Here is a 14052-nt window from a genome sequence, read left to right as displayed (position 1 = left end):
CATACACAGAATGTCACACACACAGTGTCACACACAGAATGTCACACACATAGTGTCACACACACAGTGAGTGTCACACAGTGTGTCACACACCCAGTGTCACACATCCCTGAGCTCACAGAGCCCACCCTGGGGACACAGCAGCCCTTGGAGCTCCTGAGCCTGACTGGAAACAATAATTACATCATTTGTATCAGTCATTATACTTAGTCATTTATTTTTATTTATATATATGTCTGTGTGTCTGTGTCTATATATATATATATATATATATATATAAAAATGTCTATAATAATGTATAATACATAATTTTTATATATTTATAAATATATAAAAATATGTATTCATAAAATATATAAATACATATAAAAGTATATAATGTTTTCATATAAAACATATAAAAATATATAAAATATACATTATAATATATAATACAATGTGCATGAAAACATAATATATATTATAAAGTAGAATGTATCTGTAATGTATAGATAATATACATATTGTTTGTATATTATATATACATGGATATGTGGACTATATATAGTATATAATATATAATATAGTATATAATATATATACTAATATAATATAATTTATATTATATTAGATAATGTATATGCTATATAACATATGCTATATATTTATATGTTGCATTCATTTATAACATAACATATTATCCAATGTATTATATTATTATAAAAGATATTATTGTTTAAATTATTACTAAATATTAATGTGATTAATTATATGATTAATTAGAAGTCACATTTAATATTTATCCCCTAATCAGAGGTTTAGACATGTTTCAAACTGCAAGCCCCACAAAAGCCATTTTTCATTTTACTCTTTCTCAATCACATTATTATTATTATTATTATTATTATTATTATTATTATTATTATTATAGTTGAATCTCTGCCCACCTTGCTGTGAGCTCCAGGTTGTTGATTTTAAAGAACAGGGTCGTTTTTTTTATTGAATTCTTCCCTTCTGGTCCTTCAGTGCCTCAACACTGGGGTTGTTTTTATTAACCACAGTTTTGCACTGAATTAAGAATTAAATCCAGGGTTATTTTGTGATGAATTTCACCTCCCCAGCTCCAGACTTGCAGATATTGTCAGCCTGAGTGGAGGTAAAAATATTGAAAGCATGAAGAGATGTATTGGCAGAGAGCAGAGGATGTACAGGGGATGAGAGAAGGAGTCACTGTAAATATTTCTGTGTTTTTTCCAGAAGGAACTGGAAGCAGGTTAAAATTCTGTTATTGTCCTCAGAAGAGCTGACAAATTCAGGCCTCCTTAGAATGGAAATAAAGCTAAAAGTCATTAATTAGTCTGGGTATTAATTTTGAACCTCTCCACTGAGTTTGTCCTGTTTAAAGCCTCAGGTTTTGTTCCTTTTGTACAACTGGAGGCTTTGGACCAGGACAGAACTTCCATGTGAGTCTGTTCTTGATCTTCCATGTGCATCAGGACACAGAAATCCTCATTATTCTGTGTCTTGGATTCAAAGAGCTGGATCAAACCAGTAAAAAATTAATATTATGGTCTGTGGTTTGGCTGCTGTTACCTGGGGATGTCACATCTGAATGTGATGAGTGCAATGATCCATTTTAAATGTTCCAGTGTGTGGCTTTTGACTCTGGGTCATTTTCTTCTCCCATGTCAGTATTCCCAGGAGAAATCATGGATGAGAAGATGTCCTACAAAGAGTTCCTGGATGGCAACGACTCCTGGTCAGCAGAGGAGAGGGACCTGTGCTTCAAACCCATGGACATGGCTGGTAGGATGGCTCAGGAGCCTGGGGCAGCCCTGGGTTTGGGGGAAACTCATGGACTGCTGGATCCATCCCTGGGGGAGCTTCTACAGCCCCTGGATTGCCCCTGATCAGGATTCCTTGGGGTCTGGGAACACTGAGCTGGATGGGATGTGGATCTGCTGCAGGGCAGGAAACCACAGGGGATCAGGGCAGAAATCCCAAGGGGATCAGGGCAGGAACCCACAGGGGGATCAGGGCAGGAATCAGGGCAGGAACCCACAGGGGATCAGGGCAGAACCCAAAGGGGGATCAGGGCAGGAATCCAGAGGGGGATCAGGGCAGGAATCAGGGCAGGAACCCACAGGGGATCAGGGCAGAAATCCCGAGGGGATCAGGGCAGAACCCACAGGGGGATCAGGGCAGAACCCACAGGGGATCAGGGCAGAACCCACAGGGGGATCAGGGCAGAACCCACAGAGGGATCAGGGCAGGAATCCACAGGGGATCAGGGCAGGAATCCACAGGGGGATCAGGGCAGAACCCACAGGGGGATCAGGACAGAATCCACAGGGGATCAGGGCAGAACCCACAGGGGATCAGGACAGAATCCACAGGGGGATCAGGGCAGAACCCACAGGGGGATCAGGGCAGAACCCACAGGGGGATCAGGGCAGAACCCACAGGGGATCAGGGCAGAAATCCCAAGGGGATCAGGGCAGGAACCCACTGAGGGATCAGGGCAGGAATCCAGAGGGGATCAGGGCAGGAACCCACAGGGGATCAGGGCAGGAACCCACTGAGGGATCAGGAAAGAACCCACAGGGGGATCAGGGCAGAACCTACAGAGGGATCAGGACACGAACCCACAGGGGGATCAGGGCAGAACCCACAGGGGGATCAGGGCAGAACCCACAGAGGGATCAGGGCAGAACCCATAGAGGGATCAGGGCAGGAACCACAGGGGGATCAGGGCAGGAATCCACAGGGGATCAGGGCAGGAACCCACAGGGGGATCAGGGCAGGAATCCAGAGGGGGATCAGGGCAGAACCCACAGGGGGATCAGGGCAGAACCCACAGGGGATCAGGGCAGAACCCACAGGGGATCAGGGCAGAAATCCCGAGGGGATCAGGGCAGAAATCCCGAGGGGATCAGGGCAGAACCCACAGAGGGATCAGGGCAGGAATCCACAGGGGGATCAGGGCAGAACCCACAGGGGGATCAGGACAGAATCCACAGGGGATCAGGGCAGGAACCCACAGGGGATCAGGGCAGAACCCACAGGGGGATCAGGGCAGAACCCACAGGGGGATCAGGGCAGAACCCACAGGGGGATCAGGGCAGAACCCACAGGGGATCAGGGCAGAAACCACAGGGGGATCAGGGCAGGAACCCACAGGGGATCAGGGCAGGAACCCACAGGGGATCAGGGCAGAACCCACAGGGGATCAGGGCAGAACCCACAGGGGATCAGGGCAGGAACCCACAGGGGATCAGGGCAGAACCCACAGGGGATCAGGGCAGAAATCCCAAGGGGATCAGGGCAGGAACCCACTGAGGGATCAGGGCAGGAATCCAGAGGGGATCAGGGCAGGAACCCACAGGGGATCAGGGCAGAACCCACAGGGGGATCAGGGCAGAACCCACAGAGGGATCAGGGCAGGAACCCACAGGGGGATCAGGGCAGGAACCCACAGGGGATCAGGGCAGAACCCACAGGGGATCAGGGCAGGAACCCACAGGGGGATCAGGGCAAGAATCCAGAGGGGGATCAGGGCAGAACCCACAGAGGGATCAGGGCAGAACCCACAGGGGATCAGGGCAGGAACCCACAGGGGGATCAGGGCAAGAATCCAGAGGGGGATCAGGGCAGAACCCACAGGGGGATCAGGGCAGGTCCAGGGAACAGAGCTGGGGAAGGGTCTGGAGCCCCAGGAGGGGCTGAGGGAGCTGGGGAAGGGTCTGGAGCCCCAGGAGAGGCTGAGGGAGCTGGGAAGGGGCTGAGCCTGGAGAAAAAGAGGCTCAGGGGGGACCTTGTGGCTCTGCACAAGTCCCTGACAGGAGGGGACAGCGAGGGGGGGAACAGGGACAGGAGGAGAGGGAACGGCCTCAGGCTGGGCCAGGGGAGCCTCAGGGTGGACAGCAGCAGGAATTTCGCCATGGAAAGGGAGCTCAGGGATTGGAACTGCCCAGGGAGATTTGGAGTGCCCATCTCTTGTTCAAAACCCAAGCAGACCCAGCATTTTGTGGTGTGTTTTGGGGCTGTTTGATCAAATGTTGGTGTTGATGATCTTGGAGATCTTTTCCAACTCTCCCAACTCTGGGATTCTGTGCCCAGAGCAGTTTTTGGGGGACTGCTGTGAGCACTGAGGGTTTGTTTCAGTGCAAACCTCCCCAGATGTGTCTCCTGTCACATCCTATCCCCCACATCCTCTGCAGCTGCTGAAAATGAGCTGCACCTTGTGTGACCCAACCCTGCAAACAGATACACTTTTCACCCAGCAGCCTCCCCTCAATCTTCTTTTCTTTTTTTTTTCCCTAATTTTTGAAATTAAATTATTTACTGCCTCCAGGAGCACCTAAGAAATATCTGTCCTGCCCAGATTATCCCAGGCAATCAACCTCCAAAGATACAGGATGGAACTTCTTTATTTAATATATTTTTGAGTGCTGTAGGTCTGCTTAGTGCATGATTTTCTTACTGACTGAATTTTTGTAAGAGGTTCTGTGAAGAACTGATGCATTTTTACAAAGGATAAGAACTGACTGATGGAAGAACTGGAGGAGGTTTGTTGGGTTTTCCCTCCTGTTGCTGGAGGGGAGCAAAAATGAGACATTGATGTTGTTCTACTCAAGAGCCAGATGTCAAATTTGTTAATTAGGAACAATTTACACACCTGGCTCGTCACCCAGTGTTCTTTGGGCCTGAATAATAGGAATATTTTAATTTATTTGTTGCATGAAACCACATTTCTTTAGGTTTCATGTCCTTGGAGTCTCTTGCACAGACACCACATAAAGTTTAGGATCAAAGTGTGTCCCTTGTGTTGCTCCTTCCAATTGGAAATAAATCAGATTCTGCTTAGAGTTCCCATAATGAAGCAGAGGGATCAGAGGGCACAGAGCAGCTTTAAGGACTTTTCAACAGGAGAAAAAATGGGAACATCAGGCTCAGAGAACTCTCTGGGTTTATTCAGTATTTGTGTGCCCATCCTTTGGAAAATGGGAGGATAATTTTGATGATTTCCTTCCCAAGGAGAGGCTTCTCTGGCCAGTGGAGTAAATTTCCTGACCATCATCCTTGTAATTCTTTGTTCTTTGGGGAGAAAGAAGGAAAATTTCAGCTCTCCCACTTCTCCCCTTTTCCCTCTGGAGCAGAGATCTGAGTTGCCCATTTTTTTCCACATTATCCAACTGCTGGGCAAACAGGGAACATCAGCAGGATCTTTTTAGTTTTAAATTGGTTTCAATCATGATCTTTTTTTTTTTTTTTTCTTTGCTTTTTTGGGTTGTTTTTTAAATTGAAAGGAAGGCAGTAGTTCAGACCTGGCAATTCTGTTCTAAACAGCTTGAAATCAAAATATTCTGCACGTTGCTTCAAGGCAAGGTCTTGTCTTGGCATCTCAAATAATCTGACAGGTTTATAAAGGAATTCACTCATGTTACCTGATCCTGACATCCCAGCACCGTGTGAGCATGGGAACATCTGTCAGCCCTGCAGGGAGCCCCTCTGGCATGAAAATGAGCCACAGCCTTAACCAAATCCCTCTGAACTGAGTTTAACTGGGGGAAATCTCAGTGTCTGGTGTTCACCTGGAGGGGAAAAAGGCTCAGGGAGAGTTCAGAGCTTCTACCAGGGCCTGAAGGGGCTCCAGGAGAGCTGGAGAGGGACTGGGGACAAGGGATGGAGGGACAGGACACAGGGAACAGCTTTGAGCTGACAGAAGGGGATTTAGGTGGGATGTTGGGAATTAGGAATTCCTGGCTGGGCTGGAATTCCCAGAGAAGTCAAGTTGGAATTTTCTGCTGGAAAAGGGGATCCAGGGCTGGGATTGTGCCCCTCTGCCCCCTCAGGTGAATCCCCACCTGCAGAGCTGCCCCAGGCCTGGAGCCCAAAATCCACAGGAGCTGCTGGAGAGATCCAGAGGAGGCCCCGGAGCTGCTCCAGGGCTGGGAGAGCTGGGAATGTTCCCCTGGAGAGGAGAAGCTCCAGGGAGAGCTCAGAGCCCCTGGCAGGGCCTGAAGGGGCTCCAGGAGAGCTGGAGAGGGGCTGGGGACAAGGGATGGAGGGACAGGACACAGGGAATGGCTCCCAATGTCAGAGGACAGGGATGACAGGGACCTTAAAGCTTATCCCATTCCATTCCTGCACCACCTCCCACTGTCCCAGGCTGCTCCAAACCCTCTCCAGCCTGGCCTTGGACACTGCCAGGGATGGGACAGTCTGCCTGGGACACTGGGAGATGATTTAATTTCCCAGTAACTTGGTTAAAATACCAGTCTATGACCCCAATTCGTACTGGGATGTAATTCCTGCCTGGAGAGCTCAGAGATCCCACTCCTTTCCTTGCTCTGAGCTGAGCTGAGCCCTTGTTCCTGACTCAGATTCATGGGATGTGTCCAGTAGGGCAGAAGCAAATAGTTCCTCCTGGAGGGGAGAGCAGAGTTTCCCCAGGAACAATCCTGATCCACTTTCCCCAAAAATCAACCTGAATGTCACTGCTGGGTGTAAATTCTGATTGCAAAGGACTTTGCTCATGGTGAAAAACTACAAAAACAGCTTTTCCTCAGAAGTTCAGCACTGAGATCTTCACCCTCTTTCTCCAATCACATTCCTTGTCCCCTGTCGTGGTTTGAAAGCAAAACGAGTGAGAGGCTCCAAGTCAGAAATACAATTTAATAAGAAGAAAGGTAAAAAGGTAAAATAAAATAAATGCAATAATACAAAAGAGCACTGCCAGAGTCAGAACACAGCCTGAGCAGGGTGGTGGGAGCAGTCCAGGTGAGGGGCTCTTCCTGAAGCAGTGATCCCACAGAAAGGTCTGGGAGCTCTGCTCCTCTGGGAATCCAGTGGCTCAGGGCTGCTTGTCCTGTCCCAAATCCCAGATTCTCTCCAGGTGGGAATGCTTGGCTCCTCCCCCTGGGCATTGGGAGCATCTCCCAATGGGATGAGGAGTCGTGCAGTGGCTCCTTGATGGCCCATTAAACAGAGAGAGCTCCTGGAGGGAGTTCCCTGTGAGTCCTGGGCAAGGCATTGATGGGCCATGAGCAGAAGAGCCCAAAGGAGGGGCCTGGGAAAACACTGCCCCTCCTGGTTCCAACAGCTCATGGGGATGGGGATGGAATAAATACTTTGTGTACATCCTACACTTTGTGTACATCCTACACCGTAACCCAGGACATCCCCTGTGTGCTGACCCTGCCTGGTTTGTGTCTCTTCCAGACCCTTTCAGCATCCACAGAGGGGAGACCCTGCCTGACCTGTCCTTCCCCACGGACATGAGGAACGTGCTGCTGTTCCCCGGCCACGCCGACACCACCAGGGACATCCTGGGTGAGCTCCTCACACTCAGCCCTCCCCACCTCCCACCTGGGGGGGTTTGGTTTGGTTTGGGAACACAGGGGTCTGCCAGGAAAACCCAGAGTTTCCTTCGGAATGGAGATTGTAAACCCCTTCTCCCTCCAAATTGTTGTAATTTGGAAATTTAGGGGCACTCAGGTAAAGATACGGGAATGGGAATAGCAGTTTTTTACTAGGAATGTTAAAAATATTAAAAATAAAAATATAATAGTACAAAAAAAAAGACAAAAAACACTGACAGTGTCAGAACACAACCTGTTGATCAGGGTGTTGGTGTCAGTCCAATTAAATCCTCCTGCAGTGACAGATGTGGTTCTGTTGGAGAAATGATCCTGTAGAAGGGTGTAATTTTCCTCTGAAGGTCCAGTGAGATGGGTCTGGTTTTCCTCTGGGAATCCAGTGCAAACAGGTTGTCCTGGTGTTCTGAATCCCAAATTTTATCCAGGTAGGAATGGTGGGCTCATCCCCCTGGGTGGAGCATCTCCCATCTCCTGGAAGAGATAAAAAACCTGGAGGTTATGAGAGATAGGTCCTGGAAGAGATAAAGAACATGGGGGTTATGAGGGATGGGTCCTGGAAGAGATAAAGAACATGGGGGTTATGAGAGATAGGTCCTGGAAGAGATAAAGAACATGAGGGTTATGAGGGATGGGTCCTGGAAGAGATAAAGAACATGAGGGTTATGAGGGATGGGTCCTGGAAGAGATAAAGAACATGGGGGTTATGAGAGATGAGTCCTGGAAGAGATAAAAGAACTCTGCCCCACCTGGTTTTACAGCTGGTAATAAATACAACATTTTGGTTAAATCTTGCCTTGCAACCCAAGACACATGTAGTGAAAATTAAAGTTGTAAATTCACAAGCCCTTTTTTCCCTGCTCTTGTTTTATTGGCTAAAACTCAGATATTCAGGAGCTGTTTCAGCAAAGTGCCCTTCAGGATTTCAACTCTGGGATTATTAGATTCATATGGGATTATTAAGGGATTACCAGCAGGAATTCGTGGGAGCAGAAGCAGAAAGCCAAAGGAAATAATTTCCCTGTGTTTACTCTCTTACACCTGGTCAAAAAGTTCTATTAAATACAGAATTTATGGTTTATGAAGCAGAACTGACACTTGATGCAGATTTATCTGAACTGCTGCTGAGCAGAACAGTCCAACTGTGGCAGGACTTGAAATTTAGGAGGGGAGTCATTAAGGGCTGGTGATTAACCAAGGTTTTATTATTTATTTATTATTTCTTCAGCTCCACATGGATCCATGATGGGACCTGAACAACCTTTCCTGGGGCCCCTCTATTCCCCTGCAGAGGCTCTGGACCCATCAGCCTTCATGGGCCTGGAGACAGGCACAGAATTCCTGTCAGGAAAAGCAGGTGAGAAGCAAATATTTTCTCTTCCTGGTTGGATTTGGAAGGTTTGCAGCTGGAAAAATCCCAATTTACGAGTCCTAAAGAATCTTGGTGAGGAGCTGATACATAAAATGAGTCAAGATTGGAAAAAGTTTCCTCTTGGCATGGACAGCTCTTGGTTCAGGTGGATTTTCTGCTGTGGGGGTGGCACAGGGTGCCCCTGGATCAGGCTGGACAGGGTTTGGATCACCCTGGGACAGTGGGAGGTGTCCCTGCCCATGAGATCAGCTTTAAAATCCCTTCCAGCCCAAACCAATCTGGGATTCTGCATGAGGAGATCACAGGATGTTCAGAGGGTTTGCAGCTGGAAAAATCCCAATTTACGAGTCCTAAAGAATCTTATTGTGGAGTCGATGCATAAAATGAGTCAATATTGGAAAAAGTTTCCTCTTGGCATGGACAGCTCTTGGTTCAGGGGGATTTTCTGCTGTGAGGGTGGCACAGGGTGCCCCTGGATCAGGCTGGACAGGGCTTGGATCACCCTGGGACAGTGGGAGGTGTCCCTGCCCATGAGATCAGCTTTAAAATCCCTTCCAGCCCAAACCAATCTGGGATTCTGCATGAGGAGATCACAGGATGTTTGGAGGGTTTGCAGCTGGAAAAATCCCAATTTACGAGTCCTAAAGAATCTTGGTGAGGAGTCGATGCATAAAATGAGTCAAAATTGGAAAAAGTTTCCTCTTGGCATGGACAGCTCTTGGTTCAGGGGGATTTTCTGCTGTGGGGGTGGCACAGGGTGCCCCTGGATCAGGTGGGATGGGGTTTGGATCACCCTGGGACAGTGGGAGGTGTCCCTGCCCATGAGATCAGCTTTAAAATCCCTTCCAGCCCAAACCAATCTGGGATTCTGCATGAGGAGATCACAGGATGTTTGGAGGGTTTGCAGCTGGAAAATCCCAATTTACAAGTCCTAAAGAATCTTCGTGAGGAGTCGATACTTAAAATGCATCAAGTTTGGGAAAAGTTTCCTCTTGGCATGGACAGCTCTTGGTTCAGGGGGAAAATGTTCTGCTGTGAGGGTGGCACAGGGTGCCCAGGGGCTGCCCCTGGATCCCTGAAGTGCCCAAAACCGGGCTGGACAGGGTTTGGATCACCCTGGGACAGTGGGAGATGTCCCTGCCCATGAAATCAGCTTTAAAATCCCTTCCAGCCCAAACCAATCTGGGATTCTGCATGAGGAGTTCACAGGATGGTTGAGGTTGGAACTTTCCCAACATCCTGTTTTTAGGCAGAGCCACTTCCCCAGAAAAACTGAGGGACAAAAACTCCTCTTTTGGCTCCTGGGGTCAAGACTGGGTGGAACTCTGGTCTGGTGGGAGCTTTCACTCCCAATAATTGTGAAATAACAGTTCTGGTACCTTTCATTGAATTGAAAAATTCCCTGAGGATGAACTCCAAACCCAGCAGAGCCAAAACCTTCCACTGGGAAAATCAAAGCCCAGAGTGAGCTCAGGGCTGGACTCAAGTGTGTTTATTCCCCACAGCACCTGAAGAATACTGGATGGGAGCTCAGCAGGACATGAAGGGACCAGATACCTCTTTCTTTGTTGAGCCACCAGGTAAAAAAGTTTGGAATTGAGCTGCAGGAGGTGTTGGTAGAGAGTTCCTGAGCAGCAGGAGCAGCTCCTCTCCTTGTCTGCCTCCTCAAGGGACATGAGGGACCTGACCAAGGACAGAATTGTTCCTTCCTGCTGCTCAGTTTACAATGGAAATGCATTTTTGAGGAGTGGAAATGGCTTTAAACTGAGAGTTGGAAGTGTCCCAGGCCAGGTTGGACACTTGGAGCAGCCTGGGATGGTGGGAGGTGTCCCTGCCATTCCAGGGGTGGGATTTGTGTGATCCTTAAGGTCCCACTCAAACCTTTCTGGGATTTTACAATGACCTTTAAATTTCTGATCACAGTTCAATCTTTGAAGCTCCACAGGGACATTATCCCATTGTCCCATAATGGGATCTTTATTTCTGTGAAGAAGCTGAGAACAGTTTCACCCTGGCCATGGGTAGGAAGCGTTTCTGGAGCTGGGAGGGTTTGTAACCCAACACTCCCCAATTTCACCACTTCTTTTGGGGATTCAAAAGTTTTCCTGGGTGCTGCACAAATTATTTTCCTGAGAGTGGGCAATAAAAAAGCTGATTTTCTCTGATGCTGAGGGGAAGCTCCCTTCTTGTGGTGGCTGAGACACCTCTCAGTGTATCCCCAGTCCCAGCAGCTCCAGGGAGGAGCTGAGTGCTCAGACCTTGCCTGGGGCTGATCCCAGCTGCTCCTGTCCCCCAGTGCCCCCTGCAGCCACAGAAGCCATAAGGACAAGCCTCCCCGAGAGCCCCACGGCAGCAGCAGCACCAGGGAATGTTCCTGCTGCAGCCTCAGCACTGCCAGGAGAGGCTGCAGCCACCGAGGGACCAAAGGGATCTGCACCAGGTAAAAAAAAGTCCTGCAAGCCTCAGGGGTGGGGCAGGGATTGGGTCTGGAGGCTGCAGAGGTGGGAAAATGTGGAATTGTCTCTCGTGGGGGAGATACGGTGAGGTGGGGACAGAGCACAGAGTCACAGAATTAATCACACAATCATAGAATCAATCACAGGATCACAATTACAGAATCATTCACAGAATCATTCACAGAATCACACAGAATCACAATCACAGAATCACACAGAATCAATCACAGAATCACATAGTCACACAGAATCACAATCACAGAATCACAGAGTCACAGAATCAGTCACAGAATCACACAGAATCACAATCACAGAATCAAACACAATCAAACACAGAATCAATCACAGAATCAGAATCACAGAATCACAGAATCAGTCACAGAATTACACAGAATCACACAGTCACAGAATCAATCACAGAATCACACAGAATCACAATCGCAGAATCACACAGAATCACAAAATCACAGAGAATCACAGAATCACAGAATCATCAGGTTGGAAGAGACCTCCAAGATCATCAAATCCAACCCAACTCTAACCTCAACTAAACCCTGGCACCCAGTGCCACATCCAGTCTTTGTTTTAAACACATCCAGGGATGGTGAATCCACACCTCCCCAGGCAGACCATTCCAGTACTTTATCACCATTTCTGTAAAAAACTTTTTCCTGATATCAGCCTGTATTTCCCTTGGTGCAGCTTGGGGCTGTGTCCTCTCCTTCTGCCTGGAGAAAGAGACCAACCCCAGCTGAGCACAGGCACCTTTCTGGGGGTTGTGGAGAGTGATAAAGTCATCTCTGAGTCTCCTTTTCTCCAGGATAAACACCCCCAGCTCCCTCAGCTGCTCCTCACAGGGTTTGTGCTCCCAGCCCCTCACCAGCCTCGGGGCCTCCTCTGGATGTGTTTGAGCATCTCAATGTCCTTCCTGAACTGAGATCCCAGAGCTGGACACAGCCCTCAATGTCCATCCCAAACTGGACACCCAGAGCTGGACACAGCACTCAATGTCCATCCTGAACTGGACACAGCACTCAATGTCCATCCCGAACTGGACACAGCACTCAGTGTCCATCCTGAACTGGACACAGCACTCAATGTCCATCCTGAACTGGACACAGCACTCAATGTCCTTCCTGAACTGGACACAGCACTCAGTGTCCATCCTGAACTGGACACAGCACTCAGTGTCCATCCTGAACTGGACACAGCACTCAATGTCCATCCCAAACTGAGATCCCAGAACTGGACACAGCACTCAGTGTCCATCCTGAACTGGACACAGCACTCAATGTCCATCCTGAACTGGACACAGCACTCAATGTCCATCCTGAACTGGACACAGCACTCAGTGTCCATCCCGAACTGGACACAGCACTCAATGTCCATCCCGAACTGGACACAGCACTCAATGTCCATCCTGAACTGGACACAGCACTCAATGTCCATCCTGAACTGGACACAGCACTCAGTGTCCATCCCAGTCCAGGAGCTGATTCCTTTGCTGTCTCCAGATTTTGGCTCCAGGAAAGTCCCAGGGCACAGAGTGAGGAAATGGCTGAAAAGTCCTCTAAAGTCTCCTGGTCCAACCCTTCCCCAGCACTGCCAAGGCCACCCACAGCCCCAAGTGTCAGATCTGTTTAAACCTGTCCTTTTAAAAGATTCTCTTTTAAAAAAACCACATTTTTAACATATTTATACACAGACTCATAGTGCCAGTTGTTGTCCAGTTTCCTGATACTTTATCCCACTCATTTCCATAATTCTCCAGGAAACATCCATATTGCTTTCAATATCTATTTATTGACAGTCTTTTTCATGTGTAAAATCACAATCTTTACGTTTTCTTTTGAAGAAGGTCATGATACCACTTAAAAAAACCCACAACAAAGTCAACCCCAAACGAGGGCTGGTGCATGATGGATCCTTTTTTTGGTTTGGTTCACCAAAATATTTGTTTTATCTAAATGGATCCTTGAATACCATTTTAAAAGAGACTTTTTAAATTTTTCTGTTTCTCTCTGACTTCAGTGTAAGTATCTAATTTAGATTTAATACATTTTTCATTGGTTGGGGGAGGATATTTTTAGATGCGACTTAAAAAATCAGTAGAAATGTTATTTTTTTTTTGGTCATCAGCAATAGATGGGAGATGTTCAGGGCACTGAGGGTGGGCAGAGCTTGGGGCTGTTGAGATGAGGAGCTGCAGAAAAGCTCCAGTGCTTCTGGCACTGATCATTTGGAAAAGCTTCCCTCTGGAAAACTGAAACATTAAACAAAAACTGACTGCAAAACCTCCTTTAAGGGGATTTTAGGCAAATTGGAGCTTAAATGCAGAGGTTTGATCGTGCTGTGAAGTGACAAATGTTGGTTTGGAGCTACCAGCTCAGTGGTAGGAGATACTGTGTGAAAAAAAAATAAATGAATGAGGCCAATTTTGAAGGAATAGAGGGAATTTGGGATAAAAATGAACGAGGCCAATTTTGAAGGAATAGAGGGAATTTTTGGGATAAAAATGGACGAGGCCAATTTTGAAGGAATAGAGGGAATTTTTGGGATAAAAATGAACGAGGCCAATTTTGAAGGAATATAGGGAATTTTTGGGATAAAAATGGACGAGGCCAATTTTGAAGGAATATAGGGAATTTTTGGGATAAAAATGGACGAGGCCAATTTTGAAGGAATATAGGGAATTTTTGGGATAAAAATGGACGAGGCCAATTTTGAAGGAATAGAGGGAATTTGGGATTCGTGGGAGGATTTTGTGTCAGGAGTGCCAGAGCTCCTCCTTGAACACAAACCACATTTAGGATGAGGTGAGCAGCTTTGGAGTGTGTCAGGACTCCTCCTGCTCTTGGAAAACTCA

At 47.5% G+C, this 14052-nt stretch overlaps 1 protein-coding gene across 4 annotated transcripts in view; it reads left to right on the top strand.

Annotated features, from left to right (window-relative positions):
• Positions 1-14052, top strand: part of MAP4 (microtubule associated protein 4) — a 187972-nt gene that overhangs the window by 97873 nt on the left and 76047 nt on the right. For all 4 annotated transcript variants that reach the window (XM_083884868.1, XM_083884869.1, XM_083884867.1 and 1 more), the window contains exons 5-9: positions 1672-1785; positions 7204-7314; positions 8587-8715; positions 10236-10310; positions 11027-11170. In XM_083884868.1, the coding sequence (XP_083740994.1) occupies positions 1672-1785; positions 7204-7314; positions 8587-8715; positions 10236-10310; positions 11027-11170 (573 nt within the window). The remainder of the gene's footprint in view (positions 1-1671; positions 1786-7203; positions 7315-8586; positions 8716-10235; positions 10311-11026; positions 11171-14052) is intronic.

The sequence above is a fragment of the Zosterops lateralis genome, assembly GCF_965231275.1.
Source record: "Zosterops lateralis genome assembly, chromosome: 1".
In the NCBI taxonomy this organism is placed as follows: domain Eukaryota; kingdom Metazoa; phylum Chordata; class Aves; order Passeriformes; family Zosteropidae; genus Zosterops; species Zosterops lateralis.
Note: the sequence above shows the minus strand (reverse complement) of the source record. Positions and strands in the feature narration are given on the sequence as shown.